At 40.5% G+C, this 22654-nt stretch overlaps 1 protein-coding gene across 1 annotated transcript; it reads right to left on the bottom strand.

Annotated features, from left to right (window-relative positions):
* Positions 1 to 231: 231 nt before the first annotated feature.
* On the bottom strand, positions 232 to 22147 carry LOC143981323 (red-sensitive opsin). Its single transcript, XM_077479115.1, has 6 exons — positions 21897 to 22147; positions 11303 to 11599; positions 9200 to 9368; positions 3541 to 3706; positions 2732 to 2971; positions 232 to 1086 (listed from the first exon to the last, which is right to left on the bottom strand). Exons 1-6 carry the CDS (start codon positions 22003 to 22005, stop codon positions 970 to 972), a joined length of 1098 nt encoding a protein of 365 aa, XP_077335241.1. The 5' UTR covers positions 22006 to 22147; the 3' UTR covers positions 232 to 969.
* Positions 22148 to 22654: the final 507 nt, after the last annotated feature.

Raw genomic sequence — 22654 nt, 5'->3', positions numbered from 1 at the left:
AAGAAGGGGACGTAGGACATTTGGCCAAACCTTACTGAGATTGTTCAATTTAGTTTGTAAATTGCACTGATAATTTTCTTGTTGTTCGATTTACATCACTTTTTTATTTGCTTAAGCTTATATGTTTAAACAAACATGGTAGACAATTGCTATTCATAATGTAATTAGTTGGGAAACATTACTCTAAACATACTTGCTAAGACAAGCCAAAGAATATTATGTTCACATAAATATCATTACAGTTAAACTGTTTTATATAGCAGCAAAACATCAAGGGGGTATCTAAAGCAACCTCCCCTTCTCAAATATCATTCTTACATTGTATGTATGCTTCTTCACTACATTTATTTTCACAAAACCACCCACTTGACTTAAAGGAGTAAAACAATAAGGTTACCATTGCTGAGCTCCTATTCTGAAAATGCAACATGCTCGATTCTCATGCTGACCTCTGGCTTTAATATCTTGTGCCTCTTACTTAGTATAAGCCTGCAGGACTTCTGACTTTTTCCTGGACTGCAAAATTCCTTGTCAGGGATTCAGAAAGTACTTAACCCAAGGGTTTACCGGAGCAACTGGGCAACTTGCATTTTCAGAAGGCAGTCAGCAATGGGATTCCCCATATTTTTTTTAAGAATAGGCTTACTTATGTTCCAGTTCCTAGTACAACAAGTACTGTTCAGTTATAGAAGTCACACTTTGGACAGTCCCGCTGCCCATAATACTTCTTTGATTTATATTTTAATAAACAATATTCAGACCAGTTACTAGAATATTATAATAATGAAAAAAAATATTACAATCACAGTATGAAGTGACAATATGTAGTGAAAATGGACATATAGATACAAATAATGATCATGCATGTGTAGGTAGGAGAGTTACTTATAGCTGCTCCTGTAATCAAATATATACAATATGTGCAGAAATATGGGACTAGGAAATTCGAGGAGAGATGTCCCTGAGAAGTTATGCAGGTGACACGGTAGAATTGGAAACTGAGGATACTTCCGTCCGAGATGTAGAAGAAAGTTCTGAGGCATCTTCAACTTTTTTGCCAAGTAATTGATAGATGCAGTTCCGGAACTAAAGGAAGTAACATAAACAGGTCTTCATTAGATATCACAGTTTTTTTTTTTGTTTTTTTTTTTTGTTTTTTTTTTGTTAAAATTTGTTTCAAGTTTGTGTATATATCTCTTCGGGAGAAATGTTCCCCCTGTGAAACTAAGGCAAGAAATAGGGCAAGTGTCAACATTAAATGAAGACACAGACCGCAATAGTAAACATTGCCAGAAGTTCTAATGCTAGCCACACACCAGTCAAAAAATTGCTAACGTGTTTTTGAACACGCGGTCGTGAGAGCAAACCATATTGCCATCGAATTTTGAACAATAAATTGTTCAGTGGACATAAATGAGTCAGTTTCTCATTTCTGATTTTTTTTTTTTTATAAATTCTTTATTTTCACAGAAACTGCATTACAATTCCATGGATCAACAGTTCACAACCATGACATAACATTCAATATGAAGTGAGTTAATCACATGGTTTCCTTCGATTTTTCTGACTCAAAAAATTCATAACCAGATCTCGATTTGTGCCCATTAACTGGACGAAAAACAAACAAACTGTCCAAATGACAGATTTTTCAAACTATTTTTGGTCTAGTGTATGGGCACCATTACTCTCCCTTACTCAACTAAAATTGTGTTTTTGTCTATACCCCCATTTGGAGAGGTTTTCCCATCACCTTCCTGAGTTTCTGGGAGGGTAGATCCTTTGAGCCACTTTGCTGAGCAACAGAGCAAAGATTCCATGAACAGGCACCAGGGCAGGTAAATATAACGGGTTAATTTACTAAAAGCAACTAGACTGTCCATTTTTCAAAGTGCAATTGCACTCTGCAAATGCAATTGCTCCAGAGCTTAATAAATGAGGTAAAGCTTCACTTTGCAAAGAATACTCAATCACATGCAAGGAAAAAACAGCATTTTTGCTTGCACATAATTGGATGATGGAACTTAGCAGAGCTTCTCATTTACTAAGCGATGGAGCAACTACTCTTGCAGGGTGCAACTGCACCTTGCAAAGTGCAGAGTCAATTTGAATTTAGTAAATCAGTTTTAAAGCGTCTTCTTTTTAAAGGATAACTTCACCTTTTGGAAAATGTTACATATTTAGAGTAGAAGATGTAACATGTTGCAGCTGCAGCTGCTCCACCTCCACCTCTCCCTCCCCCTCCGCAGTGGCAGGCATCTTCTCCGCCCACTCAGTCACATCATTAATTCACAGGCCTTTCCAGGTTCAAAGTCAAAAATAATAAATGCACATTTTTTTACCTGCAAAAAGATGTGCATTTATATATTTTTTTAAAAAGGAAACTTATCCTTTAAGTGACTGAGTAATTTCAAAAAGACACTGTCGTTTTGCCTATGGGGGAAAAGTAACAGTGTATCTGTAAAGGGTATCCCCAGACACCCGTATATACTCACTTTATCTGCACTCTTCACATCTCATTGCTCCATTGCAGCTGTTAAGAAAAGTCAGCACTTCTGGGTATGGAGGGGGCATGTGTCCTTTAACCCTATTTCAGCGTCCTTGCCTAGCAAGTGGCTGCTAGGTCCAGGCACTGGTACAGGAGACATTACCGTTTTCCAAAGTTACACCGATTTTCTGCTGTAGAGGAAGAATGACTTAACATATTTTCCTCAATTTTCCCCAATGCACCAACCTGTCTGTTCATGAACACGTAGATGACGGGGTTGTAAATGGTGGCACTCTTGGCAAAATAGGCAGGTAACGAGGCAGCCAATGGATGGAAACTGTAGCCTGGGTTGGCGGCAGCAAAGCAGGCAAAAACTGTGTACGGTCCCCAACAAAAGCAGTAAGCCATGATCATGACAACTACCATCCTTGAGACCTCACGTTCAGCCTTCTGGGTGGATTCAGACTCCTTCTGCTGCTGGGCTACCTAGAAGACGGGAAGAGTTTCGAAAACGTACTTGTGGTCGCAATAAAAGCTTGGCAGTGATGTTTTCAACTGTAAAACACTTTAAAGACTTTTGGCAGACATTTGTGTTTTGCTGCTGAATTGTACACATGAAGAATAATTGAAGGATCTGAAACATGTTCTAAATCAGGCTGTATAGATCAGTGTTGCATTTATTGCTGATTTTTTCCAGGCAATGTGTTGTGTTATGGTTTAGCAAACAAACCATGTCCTATTGTGTGCGGTTCAAACCTTTCTTATAAATGACTTGACCATGGAACTCATGAAGCTTCAAATATTAGGGTGTCCAAATGTTATGACTAGGTAACACTTCTTATCCTCCCTGGGTTCAATATTTTATTGCACTAGGACATAACTTTCACACTAGTCACCGTTTCCAACTTTGTCTCTTCAGTACCTAACGAGTTTCATGTTCTCTTAAGCATATATAGTGATGAAATAAACATATTCTATTGACAGCCAAGTATGCCTTAAATATTCATTAAGATTACTTTTTTGTGCTATATGGTTCTAATACTAGCTTTGCTCACCTTTCTAATGGCCCACCAAACATGTATGTAACAAAGGACGATGACTGTCAGAGGAATTATGCAACAAGTGATCATGAGCACCATCATGTAAGACTGAACTCCGGGATCACTGTTACCACTGAACACATCTGGACCACAAGATGTCTTCAAGCCATGGGGCCAGTATCTGTAGAAAAACATTAGAAGATGTGAAATAGGTTGGAGCCCATTTCTAAATACTGCTTCAATAACATGTGCACACTGCAGATGCAAGGTTGTTCTTTTGAAAAGTTCTATTACGTGAATGTTTATATCTTTATCTGTAATGCATATGAAGTGCTCTACACCAGGGGTTTATAAACAAAGGACCAGTTTAGGGGGGTCGGACTGTGGCCACTAGGAGAAGAAAAGCACATGTAGTGCACGGCCTATGCCAACCTGTACCTGGGGGGTGGGAACGATACATTTTTTTGAATGATGCCTTTTCGATGTACACCAGCCAAGCGCTTTGCTGGCTTCGGTACATCGATGACGTATTCATTATTTGGACAGATACGTTGGACAAGCTCAATTCATTTGTACAGATTTTGAACCATAACTCTTTCAATCTAAATTTTACAGTGTCCAGTCATGCTTCTCGCATCACTTTTTTAGATCTTACGATCTTTAAGGATAAGGCTGGTTGCATAGCCTCTACCTTATTCCGTAAGAAGACAGCCGGAAATACACTTTTGCAGCTAGCGCACACCCTGAAGGCCTGATATGTAGTATCCCATATGCACAATATGTAAGGCTATGTCGCAATTGTACACATACAGAAGAATTTTAGTTCCAGGCTAATCTCCTTCGGGATCACCTCAAAGCTAGAGGTTATAGCAAATCTATTTTACGCAGAGCATACAATAAAGCCTCACGTTAATCACGACATTCCTTGCTGTATAAAAACAAAAAAACTACTTAACAGAACTCTACTGTGAGGTTTATAACCAGATTTTCTAGTCATCATGCAGAAATATGTAAAATCCTTAGCCTATCCTCACTGAGGATCCTGTTTTGGATAAAAATGTTAATCTGTCTCCCAATATCACTTTCCACAGATCAATTTCTTTGCGTGATAAACTGACATCTAGCAACTTTTCCGCCACATCTGGGAGTCGCCCATTAAGGGGGACTCATAGGTACGGCAGATGTGCATTTTGCCCATGGGTCCAGACAGGGGAGCATTTCACACTACCTTATGATGAACACTTTACTCCCAATTATTACACTGATTGTGAAACACAGGGGGTGGTTTATTTAATGATATGCAAATGCTCGGCCTTCTATGTGGGTAAAACCATTAGACAATTCCGTGCCCGCATAAAGGATCATGTCTACTACTCCTTTGGGGAAAGATGATTACATCAGTTAGTAGACACCTTTATACCACAGATTTATACCACAAATTCGACACTTTGGTGGTCTCCTTTATTGTGCTTACAGTAGTCCCCCCCCCCCCAATCCACGTGGGGGTGATTGGGACAAACAGGTCCTTATAAAGGAGACGGTGTGGATTGAGCGACTTAATGCCCTTTTTGCCCCAGGTATTAATGAGGTTCATTCCTACAGACCTTTTTTATGATTTTTTTTAACTATATTTCTATGCACTTTCTATACCACAGTATAGTCAATTTGTTTTATAGTAATATCTATATTACTATAATATATTTCCATAGTATACAATCAGATAGTGGTATATATTTTTGTAAAAAGTGTGTTTTTTTTCCCCCGGATATTTAAGAAGTATTAAGATTATATGATATTGTTTCTTTGATTATATATGCAAACATTTTTTGTAATTGCATTGATTGGCGGCATGCCATTGCCGATGTATTTGGGCACTTGGGAAGCATCATGCGGCCACCCAGCGTCATTGGCTTTGTTTAAGCCTATTGACGCTGGGCCTGTCTGAGCGGGAGATGGGTTAATCCCACTCCCGCCGGTCAGTGCTTTATGTCGGTCCTTGTACCATTCGCTCCCTGCGTACTGTTCACGCACATGGTTGTGATGCGCAGGCTCGGGTAGCTGGTTCGGGCGCATGCGCTGTCACACTTGTGGCCGGCCCGGATGACATCACAACAGCGTATTGGCCAATTGGTTGACGACGGGCAGGACTTGTGCACATAAAGACACACCGCCGCCGTCTTTCCCTGTAGGACACGTATTTCGGTCTATGGTGGCTCACACGCTAGGCTGTTCAGAACTCTCGGGAGGTATTGTATTTGGATTTATTTGCCCTTATTGGCTTTTCCCCCCTTTTCAAGGGGGATACTATGTATTACCTTGGTCTTTTTTAATCTGTCGTCTTGGATTGCCGACTATCTGTGCTTTTGGTATTATTGGCTGGCGCTGGGGTGTTTTGACACCTTTACCTAAATTGTTCCATTATGGTATTAAGATGGTTCAATACTATCTCCATCGGCCCTCTTTTCTCGTGACTTATTGAGAATTGGTTCCATCTAGTATCTTATGGTGAGTTGTTGTGCATACTATTGTTTTTTTTTTATATAATTATTTATCAAATTAATTTTGTTATCTTTGGTGGTGATTAAATAATTAATTTTAATTGCTGTTCATATACCATCTCTATTTACATTTCAGAGTTATGTATCTTGTGCGATCTTCTAATACATTTAGACACTAGCCCTTTGGGTTTGGCTCTTATACATAGTATACACAGTCTTTAGTGGAGGTGCGCCATTTTGTCTTCCTTTGTTTTTTGGGATATCCATTCTGCGAATTCCCACGTCATTCAGTAAGTGACCTTTGGGTACTCTTTGGTCCATTGGGATAGTTCCTAATTAACCCTTGTAATTCTGGTATTAAGACTCTTTTTTATTTTTTTTATTATGTTACACATGCCCCCATGGTGTTTCTTCCTTTTTAGTGTCCTGTTGTACATCGGTGCTTGTCTGTCGTCTAACCAATGTCTCTACATATCTGTTTGATGTGTTATTGCACATATTTATTGATGAATCTTTTTAGATTATTTAATAATATTTTGTATTTTAATTCATTAGTCAGTTACATTAAGCTCCATAACAAGCGTTTGTTGAGAGACGCGAAACATGTCAAGCATAACATCACCACTCAACCCTCATTGATGTTCCACTATCCTTGGGTTATTTCTTATTCCATTTATTAGATAAGTATTTGGCTGTTCCACTAATATAGAGGATTTATATTATATTATTTAAGTGGTAAACACAATTGAGGAATATTTGGTGTGGATATCTAATGATGTTCTTTTTATGTACTGATTGTTTTGTCTTTGTAAAATATTTTTGTAAATAAAATGATTTTTTTAATTATTTAGTTGTTGTAATTCGTGTCTAAAAAGTCCATAGCCCATTTGCTCCTTTTTTTCTCTAAACTTAAATGTAGGATGCGGTATGCTTGGACTCTTTGTATCCACCTGACCACACAGTGTTTTGATACAATTCAATTCATCTAAAGGTCCTGACTTCAGTGAGAAAAAATAATTCCATATTGTTTGTTTCAACCATCGTTGGTGACACTGGAAGGAATTGTGCCCCATCATTGATGTCATTGGGCCCAATTGTTGGTGTCATTGGGAGAAATTGTGCCCCATTGTTGGTATTGTGAGGAATAGTGCCCCATCTTTGATGTAATTGGAAGGAATTGTGTCCCTTCATTTGTGTCAGTGGGGGAAATTGTGTCCCATTGTTTATCAGTGGATGAAACAGTGCCCCAAGGACTAGATAAATGCAAGCAGTGGGCTGCATCTGGCCCCGGGCTGCAGTTTGGAGACCTCTGCTCTACACCATACAGACATGGAGGATATGCTGTGCTTATGGTTTTATTTAGTGTGCACCCTTTAAAATACTGTAAACTATCCCCTGGAATAAATAACCTCTACAAATTTCTTCTCGATCCCCCCAAAATAATCAATTACTGAATAAAACTCTGTCCATGTTTGGGAATGTCCATCCACGGGGTCAATGAAGGCCGAATCACGATTAGTATAGTTTGAAAGTTAGAAACAGTATGCAGCAGCACAGCTCACAAATCTTAGGTTACAAAATCAATGTCAGCATTCCCTAGATCAGCCTTTCTAAACCTGGGTTACCTTGGAACCCTAGAGTTCTTCCAAAGGTTGCTAGAGGTTCCTTGGGCAATGAGCAATTTCCATATGTCAGATAATTAGCTACTAACAACTATGAACTTTTTATCTATTTGTAGGAGAGACATTTCAAAATGGCCACAAATGTAAGGAGCATTCTCCCCAGTGGCCATCACACTAATGTAGTGAGCTGTAGATATAGTCATTATTAGCAGGGATTCCTTGAGACCAGAATGTTATGTGAAGGGTTCCTCCACCTTACAACTTTTGAGAAAGACTTCCCTAGATACTTAGATATAATATGTGCAGATACCATCATCTTGCTATGATAAATGTGAAAGATCTGTAGTAAGGGTTGGTGCCAATTGAGCTACATCGGAGCAACCTCAAAAATGTCTGACATTTGTACTGCATTTGTGAAATATAAGTAAGTCAACACATCTGGGCAAATTGGGGTAGATTTACTAAAACTGGTGCACTCATAATCTGGTGAAAATCAGCTTCTAACTTCAGCTTGTTCAATTAAGCGTTGGCAATAAAACCTGGAAAAGATGTGCCAGATTTTACCCTCTCCAGTTTTAGCAAATAAACCCCATTAAGTCTGCAACATGAAGACAAGATATGCATCTTTTTAAAGCCCAATTAAACTTTCATCAGCCAAATACATTCCAGGTGTGTCAAAGAAAAAGGTGTTCAAAATTTTACACAAAATGATTAGAAAAGCGGATCCCCTGCTAGTATGGTGTAGAGAAGGACCTTTGCTCTCTGTGTGAAGGCAATAATCTTTCTGCAGATGTCAAGACAGCCACTGCTGTCTCTAAGGCCGCGTACACACGCGCGGACTGTTCGCCCAACTTTGTCCGTCCAACAGTTTCGGCAAACAGTCCGCTCAAACTTAGCATGGACGGACATGGCCACACACGACGGACGAACAGTTTGCTGAAACCGTGCGCGATGACGTGAACGGCACGTACGACGGGACGAAAAATACGACGTCCTATACACTGCATTATAGCTTTCGGCGTGAAAATCCTTTCTGAGCATGCGCGCAACTTTGTTTGACGAACAAGCCTACACACGGGCGGACTGTTCGCTTAAACAAGGTTTCAGCGGACAGTTTTTCGGAAATTCCGAAAAACCTTGTCCGTCCAACTGTCCGCTGAAACTGTCCGCTGAAAGCCCACACACGAGCGGACTGTCCGCCCAAACACTGTTCAGCGGACAAAGTTGGGCGAACAGTCCGCCCGTGTGTACGCGGCCTCAGATCTATAGTTTAGCTCTGCGATCAGCAAAGCTCATACTCCCTGCTGATTTGAGAGCTCTAGCTGTTACCAATTAGCATGCTGGACCTCTGCAGAGAGCCCACTGCTTCAATGCTGAGAGTAAGGATCCTTCTCTGCAAGTAAAATGTGATTCTTTTGCCTTTTAAAGAAAACAACTTGTAAAGCTTTGAATGCTTTTTTTGTTTTGATGCACCTAGAATGTATTTAACTGAGCTGGACTTGAAGCAAACAATGGGGTACATTTGTGTGTAGTGTTTACGTCTGAAGATATTACCTGCTCCAGCCAAATATTGGAGGTGCACACCAGCCTGCTGACCAAAGCCAAGAGAATGCTATTCCACCAGCAGCCAGTTTTCCATCAAACTTAATGTTACCGAAGGGTTTGCACACAACAAACCATCTCTCCCAAGCAATTACTGTTAATGACCATAGTCCAGTAATACCTGTAGAAAGATCAATAATTTAGACATAATTCTAGATATATCTACATTATGTTGTCAAAAGTATTGTGACGCCTGCCTTTTCACGCACATTTCACAAACTTTAATGGCATCCCAGTCTTAGTCCGTAGGGTTTAATATTGAGTTGGCCCAGCCTTTGCAGCTATAACAGCTTCAACTCTTTTGGGAAGGTTGTCTACAAGGTTTAGGAGTGCGCTTATGGGAATGTTCGACCATTCTTCCAGAAGCGCATTTGTGAGGTCAGTCAATGATGTTGGACAAGAAGGCCTGGCTCGCAGTCTCCACGCTAATTCATCCCAAAGGTGTTCTATTGGGTTGAGGTCAGGACTCTGTGCAGGCTAGTCAAGTTCTTCCACCCCAAACTCGCCCAGCCATGTCTATATGGACTTTGCTTTGGTCTAATTAATTTGGTGGAGGGGGGAATTATGCTGTGGGGTTGTTTTTCAGGGGTTGGGGTTGGCCCCTTAGTTCCAGTGAAGGGAACTCTTAAGGCGTCAGCATACCAAGACATTTTGGACAATGTCATGCACCTAACTTTGTGAGAACAGTTTGGGGATGGCCCATTTCTGTTCCAACATGACTGCACACCAGTGCACAAAACAAGGTCCATAAAGACATGGATGAGCAATTTTGGGGTGGAGGAACTTGATTGGCCTGCACAGAGTCCTGTCCATTCAGTCCCAAAAGACTTCCACAACCCCTGTAATACAGAAAAGAATGGTGGATGACAAGGCTTACAGTTAAAGCATAGCTGTACTTTTGGTTAAATCCCCATTCCTCTAAATTAAGACTCTCTAGTAGAATACATACCGTCCTTCAAAAATCTTCACTCTGCAGTCTTGCCCAGCCCTGCTGGGTCCCCTTCCCACTGCGCACATGCACCACAGATCTGTTCATTCCCATGGCAGCTTTCAGCCATTCAGTGAAGTATGGCTCATGCACAGAAATAATTAGCACAATACAAAGAGGACCTAGCCAGGGTACTTTCCTTGCAAATGATGTTCAATGCTGGGCATGACCGCACGGTGAAGTTTGCTGGAACAAGGAGAGTATTCTACCAGGCAGAATGCATTCAGGGAGGTTGGGGGCTTACTTAAAGCACAAGTGTACCAAAAGTTTTGTTATTCTTTAAGGAATGCAATGGTGTCTTCTCTCCATCCCCAGCCTGCTGACTGGACAGTACAAGAGTAGCTGTTAACTCTTGTCAGCATGTATTTTGCCAACGCATTTGCCTGGATTATGCTATATGGTCATTTCAGATACAATGAATATAGCCTTCATCTGTATACTCTATAACTTAAAGCAAACCTTCATTTTTTCATCTTTTTTCATCTTTCCAGCTATTAAATCTTCTCCTTGTTTTAAAATAGTAAAACGTTTTCTGAATTATTTGGATAGTAAAACATTTTTTTTTATGCCAGTAAATACCTTATACAGCCCACTTCCTGTTTGTTGTCTGGTCATTAGCCTAGGCTTATGAGATCATGCACAGCTCTCTCTCAGTCATGAGTCATAAAAGGGCCAATGAGAGCTGCAGAGCTGGAGATGTGCAGGCTGTGGAGGTGTGCAGGAAGTGAACAGGCAGCAGCTTCAGCTGCCCACAGTTAAAATGGTTGCAGCCAGATTCGGTAGAGGGAGATTTCTACAGCATACTTGGCAAATATAGAATCACAGCATATATAAAATAATATGCAAAGTGGTTGGAGGGAAGCTTCAGAATGACAAAGATGTTTTTATTACAAATTATGTGAGCAGACTGCAGTTCCTCTTTAAACTGCTGACAATCAGGTAATATTTATGTAAATTTGCAAACACCACATATACAAAAAAAAAACTAAACTACGAACAATCAGAGCAGCTCATCACTTTGCCAAGAACTGCACAACCTTTCATTGTAATACTCATTGAAGACTTACCACACACTGAAACAGTGTACCCTTCAATCACGCATAGGGGATGGCCAAGGACGAAGTAACCAAAGATTTGGTTGATGACACTAATGGTGCTGGCAATGATAGTCTCCCCAAGATCAGCAATAGCCAAGTTCATCAAGATCCAGTTCAGAGGGTGTCGAAGCTTTTTAAACTTAAATGTAGCTACTAAGACAATCCCATTGGTTAAAACAGATGCAATAACTACAAATATCATCCAGAGTGTGGTGACATTGTAGGCCCATCTAGGTGCAATGTGATAATTTGGACCTTCAAAGGGACCTGCAAATGATAAAGAAAATAGTTAAACTGGATAGACATTACAACCTCAACTCCTGGTATTTTATGAATATAAGAGAAAATATATTGTTTGCATTTTTTTTAGATATACATGTATATGTGAATGCAAATTGCCTTATCAAACAAGTTTATATATAAAAAAAAAACAAAAAAAAAAACTTTGTATACAAACACTTTAAAATAATCACATTCTGTTGCTTTGCAGCCTGAAATAGAGACAGGCACCATTTTTGTTTTATCTAACTATATTTACTTAATTAACATCCAAGTAAAATATATAACAACTACATATCAGAAAAAAATAAAACAAATTCAAAAACAGAATCACTGAGTAGGAAAAAGGACCACCTCCTCTTAAAAATGACTTGTAAACTCAATCAGGTGTAACTAATAACATTCTCTATGGCACACAAAGCCATTTGACTGGCCAGAGAGGCTACCAAGAGGCCTACAGCAACTCTGAATTTATGACATAGAGTGGTCGTTGTGTGCATGTGACAACAATATCACAAATTCTCCACAAATGTGGCTTGTATGGGAGGGTGCAAGAATAAAGCCACTCCTCAAGAAAGGCCACATGCAGTCATGACTGAGCTTTGCCAAAATGCACCTCAAAGACTCTAAGGCCACCTAGAAAATGTATGATCAGATGAGACAAAAATGTAATTATTTGGTCTCAACACAAAACGATATGTCTGGCGAAAATTTCACCATCCAAATACAGAGGTGGTAATATCCTGTTATGGGGGTGTTTCTCTGCAGCAGGGACTGGAGCACTTGTCAGGATATAAGGAAAAATGGATGGGGCAAAATGCTGTCAAATTATTGATGAAAATCTACTGCCCTCTGCCAGAAAGTTTACCTTCCAACATGACAATGACCCAATGCACACAGCAAAAATGACCACACAGTGGTTGAAGGAGAAAAGGGTGAATGTCCTTGCATGGCTTAGTCAGAGCCCAGACTTACACCCCATTAAAAATCTGTGGATCGACTAGAAGACTGCAGTCTACAAACAGTCACCATCCTAACTGAACTTGAGCAGTTCTGCATAGAAAAGTAGGCAAATATTACAAAGTCTCTATGTGCTGCACATCGAGACTTTGTAATATTTTCCTACTTTTCTATGCAGAACTGCTCAAGTTCAGTTAGGATGGTGACTGTTTGTAGAGTAGAGACAAATCCCAACAAACTAAAGGCTGTAATTAAAGCAAAAAGTGGTTTAAAACACTAACACAAGGGGGGTGATCCTTTATCCAACGCAGTGATTCCGTTTTTGAATTTTCCTTATTTGTTTCTGACCCGTTGGTGTTATATCTTTCAGTTGGATGTTATAAGTAATATGTACAATAAGACTGCCTGATTATTGTGGGAGAAGAGGATCTAACCAAAATAAAATTAAAAATGTGAAACATGATAAAGCTATTTGAGCTTATCATACTTACAACCTTCCGAAATACAGTAACAGCCACTATGGAGAGCATTTTCAATTTTGTATATGAGATATAATAGGCAGAAAGGCAAAGAACAGGATAGCAAGTAAGTAAAATGTGAAAGTCACATTAAACATTTCTTTTAGACAAAAGCAGTGGCTTAGCGGTTAGCACCTCTGCCTGGCAGCATTAGCCCTTGTACACACGGTCGGAGAATCTGTCGGAATGAGTCTTATCGGACCGTGTCGTCAGATAATCCAACTGTGTGTGGTATGCATCGGACTGATTCCGTCCGAATCTCCGTCCGACCCAATTTTCCAACATTTTGGAAATATTTCCCGACCAACTGGGCCGGACAGACCTAATCCGATCATGTGTAGAGCATTTTCATCTGACCAAGTGCCATGCATGCTCAGATCAAATTCCTACATCAAAGATATTGGCTACTAGCCTGAATATAGTCCCATCGTAACTAAATTACATCATCACGTTCTGAAAGATCGGATTTTTTGCCAACTTGGCCCGACCGTGTGTATGCAACAGTTTCGGACACAATCCGTCGGACTAAATCCGACGGGCAAAATCCGATGGTTTTGGTTGGCAAAATCTCCGACCGTGTGTACGTGGGCTTTGAGTTGTCGGTTTGAAAAAGACATTACCTACCTAAAGTTTTCATGGGTTTCACCTAACCCTAAATGAAAAGAGATGTCCAATGCTAGCTCCACCCTATTGCAGTAACTACATCAAATTGCAGAATGGCACGGGCCTATTGATGAGCGTTATGGTGCATTATTTTTAAAAAGAGTTTCACCCAAAATAAATACACTGGATATACTGGAGAAAATTGTGAATTCTGTATACACTTTAGCTTTTCTCTGTGGATTTGCTGCAGTAAAATATCCCAAATTGTTTTTTTTTTTTGTTCCTAGTCTCTGAATTGCCTGCACTGGTTGCTGGGTGGCAAAAGATTTCCTGCTGAATGGGGCTGAACACACACTGAAACAGATGGCAGCATTAACATAAGCAGAAAGTGCAGGAGGTCATCAGGGGAGAGACAGATCGTGAAGAATTAGAGATGTATCTAACAAAGAAAAGTATAATGCACTAGGTAGCGCACTAGGTAACCAATCAGAATTTATCTTTCCTTGGTCTAACTTCTCTTCGGTGATAAAAAGTGACAAATGACTGGTGGATATAGGTAGTGTTTGCATTATTATTATTATTTTTTTCACTCGTTTTGTAATGGGATTAGTCTGACTGATATTTCTGTTTTTGCTGGATGTTGAACAGTTAAAAACAACTTGAATCTGAAGATTAAAGTGCCATGCCAAAGTATTAGAGTACAAAATATAGTTTGGTTTGGAAGAACTCGGCAATGTAGCTGGTAACTTAAACCAGCTGCTGAACGTCATCAAGTTCTTCCAATACAGAGTTTAAATTACAGTTTGATTTTATTCTAGCTGATTCTATATCTTTTTAAGTCCTGGCGAAGGGTGTGATGGGTGCCCCCCAAAATGCATTATTTATTGCGCTTATTATAGGCATAAAATGAAAATCCTAATACTTTGGTGTGGCACTTTGATCTTTAGATTCATGTACTACTTTCACATCCCAAGGTTTCTTTGGCAGTTCCAACATTGATGGAAGCAGCCTACATGCAACCCAGGTGGCCCATTGTGATACCATCAGTATAGTTTCAATTAACCAAAGTATAAAAGCATTATCTACTTAAGGTTCTAGCACCAGCCATCTACTATTTCAAGATAAAACCAACTGGCAGTCATTTCATCTCTCTATTACTTCATTAGTGAGATCTGTGCACTGAGTTCCTGGGTCATTTGCTCTGGTTATTATGAGGGGTCCCCACTTTCTTTAAAGGATTTTTATTTATTTTACATTATGAAGAATGCAACAGGTGGAGCAGGGACACTGAAAACTGATCACCCCTCAGGATCTTGTCAAGATACACATCTCAGATACCCTTCATTGTGGTTTATTTGCTTATCACCCACTTTCATTACTGTGCACAGTTTTTAGTGCACACTGTATGTACTTTTGTACTAACTGTTTCTAACTATGTCTGTTCTTTAATAAATTGTAATTTTTTTTTTAAACTGGCTTAATCCTTAGTTACCCAGGTAGTGCTCTGCTTTTTAGTGCTGAGGGGCATGTTTGGAGCAGCTCCAGTCACTTTCCTCTCCAATATCCAATAACTAAGGATGATGATACCTACCCCTATCCCCAGATTACACTGAATGAGGCTCCATTTACTAAAGCTTTAACAAGAATATTCTGCTCAACAGGACGTTCATGATCATGTGATTGGAGAGAAAAAATATGAACAGCATGGGTACTGGAACATACCTAGCAATCAAACTGCATGTTAGTGGTTGACCCAAACACTCAACATTGCCCTTTAGAATACTTTGTCTAAACTTTCCCAAACAGACCCATATTCCCTAGAAAATATATGAACTAAAATGAGTATCTGAAGGGTATTCAGTGTTGGTTTAGGCAAACCTCAACGTTCCCTGCAAATTCTAAACATTCAGTACTTTTCCGATTCAGCTTATAAATGTGGAAAGGTGTGATTTATACTTCCAGAGAACACTGCTAAAGTGGTATTATTAGCCATTACTTCCTCAATGTGGAAACAAAAGACAAGGTCACTAGCTCTTCATCAGTAGCATGTAAAGGGTGCCAAAGTGGACTCTCAAGTCATGTGATATTGAGGGGTCACTTTTACACACACCTTAACCACTTGCCGACCGCCGCACGCCGATGTACGTCGGCAGAATGGCACGGGCAGGCATAAGCACATACATGTACGTCCTTTGCCTCCCGCGGGTCGGGGGCCCGATCGGGCCCCCGCCCGGTGCCTGCGGCGGTCGGTTTTCGTTCGGGAGCGATCCCGGACGAGGGGACGGCCATTCATTCATGGCCACCCCCTCGCGATCGCTCCCGACGAATGGAAATCCCCGGTGACATCACTTCCTCTCCTGTAATGTAAACACAGGAGAGGAAGTGATGTATTCTCTCCTCCGTGTCGGTATTTTTCGTTCCGACACGGAGGAGAGCGGATCAGTGAGTTGCACCAACACATCCCACACACAGTAGAACATGCCAGGCACACTCACACCCCCCCTTTACCCCCCGATCACCCCCCCAATTACCCCTGCCCCCCAGTCACAGTGACACCAATGTCATTTTTTTTTTTTTTTTTTTTTTTTTGCATTGGTGTCATTTGTGACTGTAATAACTGTTAGGGCAGTTAGGGTTAGCCCCCTTTAGTTCTAATGTACCCCCCTAACCCCCCCAATAAAGGTTTAACCCCGTGATCACCCCCCGTCGCCAGTGTCACTAAGGCTGGGTTCACATTGCAGCGGTTTATGAGAACGAATGTGATTCGCACCGCACTGCAGTGCAAATCACATCCGATCTCTGTGCGATTCGAGTTCAGCCATTCGCCGCACCCGCCGCACCCGCCACACCCGCCGCACCCGCCGCAAATTCGCACGGGACCCTTTTTTTGGCCCGCAGCAGAATCGGATCGCATGGGTGTTCACACCATGCGATCCGAGTTTGCAGATCGCACTGCGATATGCGAACTGATCTGGGGGTGTCAGTAACATTTCACTGACACTCCCAGCAGTTCGCATAGGGCAGTGTGAACTGCCGCCGGGAGGCATGCGATGCGGGAACCCGCCGCGGATTCGTGGCGTTCCCGCATCGCTCCAGTGTGAACCCAGCCTAATAAGCGATCATTTTTCTGATCGCCGTATTAGTGTCACAGGTGACGCTAGTTAGGCAGGTAGGTATTTAGGTTCGCCGCAGCTTTTTATAGCGCTAGGGACCCCCATATACTACCGCATAAAGCCCCCTGATTGCCCCCTAGTTAACCCTTTCACCAGTGATCACCATATAACTGTTACAGGTGACACTGGTTGGTTAGTTATTTTTTTATAGTTTCAGGGCACCCGCCATTTATTACCTAATAAAGGTTTAACCCCCTGATCACCCGGCAGGTGTCATTTGTGACTAATAACTGTTAGGGCAGTTAGGGTTAGCCCCCTTTAGTTCTAAGGTACCCCCCTAACCCCCCCAATAAAGGTTTAACCCCGTGATCACCCCCCGTCGCCAGTGTCACTAAGGCTGGGTTCACATTGCAGCGGTTTATGAGAACGGATGTGATTCGCACCGCACTGCAGTGCAAATCACATCCGATCTCTGTGCGATTCGAGTTCAGCTATACAGATAGTATGGCTGAATTCGTGTCGCACCCGCCGCAAACTCGCACGGGACCCTTTTTTTGGTCCGCAGCAGAATCGGATCGCATGGGTGTTCACACCATGCGATCCAAGTTTGCAGATCGCACTGCGATATGCGAACTGATCTGGGGGTGTCATTAACATTTCACTGACACTCCCAGCAGTTCGCATAGGGCAGTGTGAACTGCCGCCGGGAGGCATGCGATGCGGGAACCCGCCGCGCATTCGTGGCGTTCCCGCATCGCTCCAGTGTGAACCCAGCCTAATAAGCGATCGTTTTTCTGATCGCTGTATTAGTGTCACAGGTGACGCTAGTTAGGCAGGTAGGTATTTAGGTTCGCCGCAGCTTTTTATAGCGCCAGGGACCCCCATATACTACCGCATAAAGCCCCCTGATTGCCCCCTAGTTAACCCTTTCACCAGTGATCACCATATAACTGTTACAGGTGACGCTGGTTGGTTAGTTATTTTTTTATAGTTTCAGGGCACCCGCCATTTATTACCTAGTCTCACTAGTGTACCCCTAAATTTAGGGGTGTCTACTTTCTAAAATGGGGTCATTTGGGGGGGGGGGGGTTTGTGCCATCTTGGCATTTTATGGCCTTCAAAACTGTAACGCCCTTAGAAAGCCTGAAGGCGGTGCTTGGTTTTTGGGGCCCCGTACGCGGCTAGGCTCCCAAAAAGTCCCACATATGTGGTATCCCCGTACTCAGGAGAAGCAGCAGAATTTATTTTGGGGTGTCATTTCACATATGCCCATGGCATGCGTGAGCAATATATCATTTAGTGACAACTTTGTGAAAAAAAAAAAAGTTTGTAATTTTCCCGCAACTTGTGGCAAAATATAAAATATTCCATGGACTCAACATGCCTCTCAGCAAATAGCTTGGGGTGTCTACTTTCTAAAATGGGGTCATTTGTGGGGGTTTTGTGCCATCTTGGCATTTTATGGCCTTCAAAACTGTAATAGGTAGTGAGAAGTGAACTCAAAAAATTACGCCCTTAGAAAGCCTGAAGGCGGTGCTTGGTTTTCGGGGCCCCGTACGCGGCTAGGCTCCCAAAAAGTCCCACATATGTGGTATCCCCGTACTCAGGAGAAGCAGCAGAATTTATTTTGGGGTGTCATTTCACATATGCCCATGGCATGCATGAGCAATATATCATTTAGTGACAACTTTGTGAAAAAAAAAAAAAAAAAAAAAAAGTTTGTAATTTTCCCGCAACTTGTGGCAAAATATAAAATATTCCATGGACTCAACATGCCTCTCAGCAAATAGCTTGGGGTGTCTACTTTCTAAAATGGGGTCATTTGTGGGGGTTTTGTGCCATCTTGGCATTTTATGGCCTTCAAAACTGTAATAGGTAGTGAGGCGTGAAATCAAAAATTTACGCCCTTAGAAAGCCTGAAGGCGGTGCTTGGTTTTCGGGGCCCTGTACGCGGCTAGGCTCCCAAAAAGTCCCACATATGTGGTATCCCCGTACTCAGGAGAAGCAGCAGAATTTATTTTGGGGTGTCATTTCACATACGCCCATAGCATGTGTGAGCAATATATCATTTAGTGACAACTTTGTGTAAAAAAAAAAAAAAAATTTTTTTTTTGTCATTATTCAATCGCTTGAGGCAAAAAAATAAAATATTCAATGGGCTCAACATGCCTCTTATCAATTTCCTTAGGGGGTCTACTTTCCAAAATGGGGTCATTTGGGGGGGTTTTGTACTGCCCTGTCATTTTAGCACCTCAAGAAATGAGATAGGCAGTCGTAAACTAAAAGCTGCGTAAATTCCAGAAAACGTACCTTAGTTTGTAGATGTGACAACTTTTGCGCAAACCAATAAATATACAATTATTGACTTTTTTTTTACCAAAGACATGTGGCTGAATACATTTTGGCCTAAATGTATGACTAAAATTGAGTTTATTGGATTTTTCTAATAACAAAAAGTAGAAAATATCATTTTTTTTCAAAATTTGCGGTCTTTTTACGTTTATATCGCAAAAAATAAAAATCGCAGAGGCAATCAAATACCATCAAAAGAAAGCTCTATTTGTGGGAAGAAAAGGACGCAAATTTTGTTTGGGTACAACATTGCATGACCGCGCAATTACCAGTTAAAGCAGCGCAGTGCCAAAGTGTAAAAAGACCTCTGGTCATTTACCAGCAAAATGGTCCGGTCTGAAAGTGGTTAAATGCTATCTCAGCTTGACAGATCAGAGCCTTCAAAAATTGATCAAAAAGTGTCTTTGGCGCATGCAGGAAAGTATAAGTAGGCACTCTTCCATGTTTACTCAAAAACATGCTTACTTTCATTATGAGTACTCATTTCTATTTGTGAAATGTTGAAGGCTGTCTGCTTTCTGAAGTCTTATAAATACTGTTTTACATAATAAAGCACAGAACATTAGCACTCTCCCAAAAATATGGTAGGCTTTGTAGATTAAGTCTAGCCTTACTCAAGTGCTGTATGCAAAGAGCTCTTTTTTGTTCCCAGTCTGGTAATTCACAATTCCTAACACCTAAACCGCACTGCGTTCTGTACTTCAGGGAGTATTTCTATTTAAAGTCAACTCAACAAATGTTTTACAAAGAAATAGCTTGTAGTACTGTTCATACACTCATGTTATTCACTCAGCACCTATCACATTGCAAAAATCATGCAGATGACACTTAAGCCTCGTACACACGATGAGATTATCAGACAAATTATCATCAGTTTTTTTGGGGTTTTTTTGCATGCTAGTCTCCATATCAAAAATGAAGAAGTTACTAAAATTACAAGTTACTAACGTAGTAACTAAAGTTACTAAAAATACGAAAATTCTCGTACGACACAATAAAAATTCAGAGTGATGTAATGTATTTGTATGGTATTTTCAAACTGTACTGATTAAATGAAAATTGCATTATCTGGTATTGTATGAAGAAAATATTTGTGTCTGTACCTTCAGATAATTTCAGATGAATTAACGATCGATTCGAAAGCAGTATTTTTTGTACGATTTTCTGATTGGGTGTGCTAGGCTTTACTCCTGGTTAAGCTTTACAACTTCTTTAAAACAGGGATACATACAAATGTAAAGGGTTATAGAAAAGGATTTTACCCATGAAATGGGAACTTCAGAAAAGCAAACTATACATTAGGCTTTTATAAACAGATATATAGCTTAGTGAATAACCTCCCCTTTCCCAAGTAATTTTTTACACCTTTTGGATGGTCATATCTAGCCTAATTTATATAAACCAGGAAAAGTTGAGTCCTCTAATAAAGTACCAGAAAAAAAGAGCATAGGGTATATACAATGGTACATCAATATCTCAGAAAGAAGATTAGAAATCAAGAGTTAATGAAAGATATTGAGGGCATTTACTTGCATTACATTTACTTGCATTAAATTAGGCTTTTATAAACAGATATATAGCTTGGTGAAGCTGAGAATAACTTCCCCTTTCCCAAGTAATTTTCTACAACTTTTGGATGGTCATATCTCACCTAATTCATATAGACCAGGAAAAGCTGAGTCCTCTAATAAAGGACCAGAAAAAAAGAGCATAGGGTATATACAATGGTACATCAATATCTCAGAAAGAAGATTAGAAATCAAGAATTAATGAAAGATATAGAGGGCATTTACTTGCATTAAATCAGCTGCCTTACTACTTAAGTAGGCAGCCAACTATCTGATTAATATACAAATGCCCAATGTAGACCTTTTCAAAGGACCTGGTAGCACTTAATGAGGAATAAAGGGCTCAGAGACCAGCTTGTTGGATCCCTAAAAGGGATGACAGGGCAAGAATAGAATGTTTGATTCTTCCTAAAATCTCTGTGTGCCAAGAAGTGGTCAGAATATAACACAAAAAGCATTTGCTCGCCATTAAAATTTAGGTTTCTTAATCCATCCGCAGTTTTATTCCGGAGTTCCCCTGATCACAGCCGTCTAGCTGCTTTATAAGTAGTTGCATTATGTGATTGTCTTTTAACATTCGCATTAACATTTGTAATATCCAGGTTATACTCAGTAAGTAATACTCATCTTCAAAATGAAAAACTGTAGTGGGTTTAAGGATGTAACACTAATAACTTAATACTCTAAAGTAACCTAAAGAGAGTAATCTTCACAGATACACATATAAATTTCCCCATAGACATTAGAGAAAGTTTTTAGGACAAAAATGATTTGCATCAGATATTATAAACAGACTGATATCTGCCCAACAGTCAATCGGTAAAGCTATTTTTTATTGGTTGTTCGTCTTGGAGTGTTGCATGTTCATGTGAATGCTGGTTGATAATAAAAGATATTTTGTGTGACCTATGCCCTGGCAAACATTTTAAGAAGGATATTTTAAAATGATGAAGCATTATTGGACATTACATATCTTCAGAAGTTTGTGCATTTGAAGATGCATAGGCTGACATTACTGGTAGATATTGTTTTCTGGTATGTTCATTTAGGCATCAGCTACACAAAGTTTCCAGAATGAATAGTTGTCCAGTAGACAACTGATCTTTCTCTAATGTCTAATGGCTACCTTTAGTTTTCTCCTGCCCCCCATTCCCCCCACCCCATTACTCACCCCGCGTATTGTTGCTGTTTGTATATGTGAAAACGCTACTTCTTGTGGTTTCTTCCTCATCATGTTTTCTTCGAGCGGCAAATACAGCTTCATTCCATGTTGCAGCCATAACCTGTATATCCCTTTTGCCACCAAACTTACACCTCTGGTATGAAATACCCCTGATTCCTTCCCACCACCTCTCCCTTTCTCCCACAAAATCTCTCTTTCTTGCTTTATACTCCTGGCTGTCACTTGGATGGGTAATTTGTTGACCTCTCTCCAGTTATATACTAAGCTGAGATGGATTAGCCTAGACACCCACAGCCCAGCTCAAACCACCTTAAACTTTTTATCTCTTAATTGGAGCAGGAGTTTTAACTTCACCCCTCCTCTCCACAGTCAATCTTTCTTGCTGCTTGCTATGGTTTTACGTCACTTGATCAGGTTAAGGTTGACTTTTCTGGACACTTTGGGTGACAGGATAAGAGCTTGCTTAAATGAAAGACAAAGGAGGAGGGGAAAGGCTTGGGCTTTCTTAGCCACCAAATCTAATCTCATCTTCTCCATGTCAGTCAATTTGCTAATACCCTTCACTTTGTGAAATTGGGGTCACTGTGTTAATTAGAGGAAGTGAAAATTGTGTATAAAATAAAGATCACTGTATTGTGAATTGATGTTGAGCTCTACACTCTCGTCTCTTTGGGCTATGTACCTTCTCCACAGAACATGTGCACATTATTATTGTAATTTGGCCAATAGACAATCAGGACATCATC

The sequence above is a fragment of the Lithobates pipiens genome, unplaced genomic scaffold (genome assembly GCF_037356315.1).
Source record: "Lithobates pipiens isolate NorthernLeopardFrog02 unplaced genomic scaffold, aLitPip1_a1.2 Scaffold_1, whole genome shotgun sequence".
NCBI classification, from domain to species: domain Eukaryota; kingdom Metazoa; phylum Chordata; class Amphibia; order Anura; family Ranidae; genus Lithobates; species Lithobates pipiens.
The sequence above is the reverse complement of the archived record's forward strand: the minus strand, read 5'-3'. Positions and strand labels throughout refer to the sequence as shown.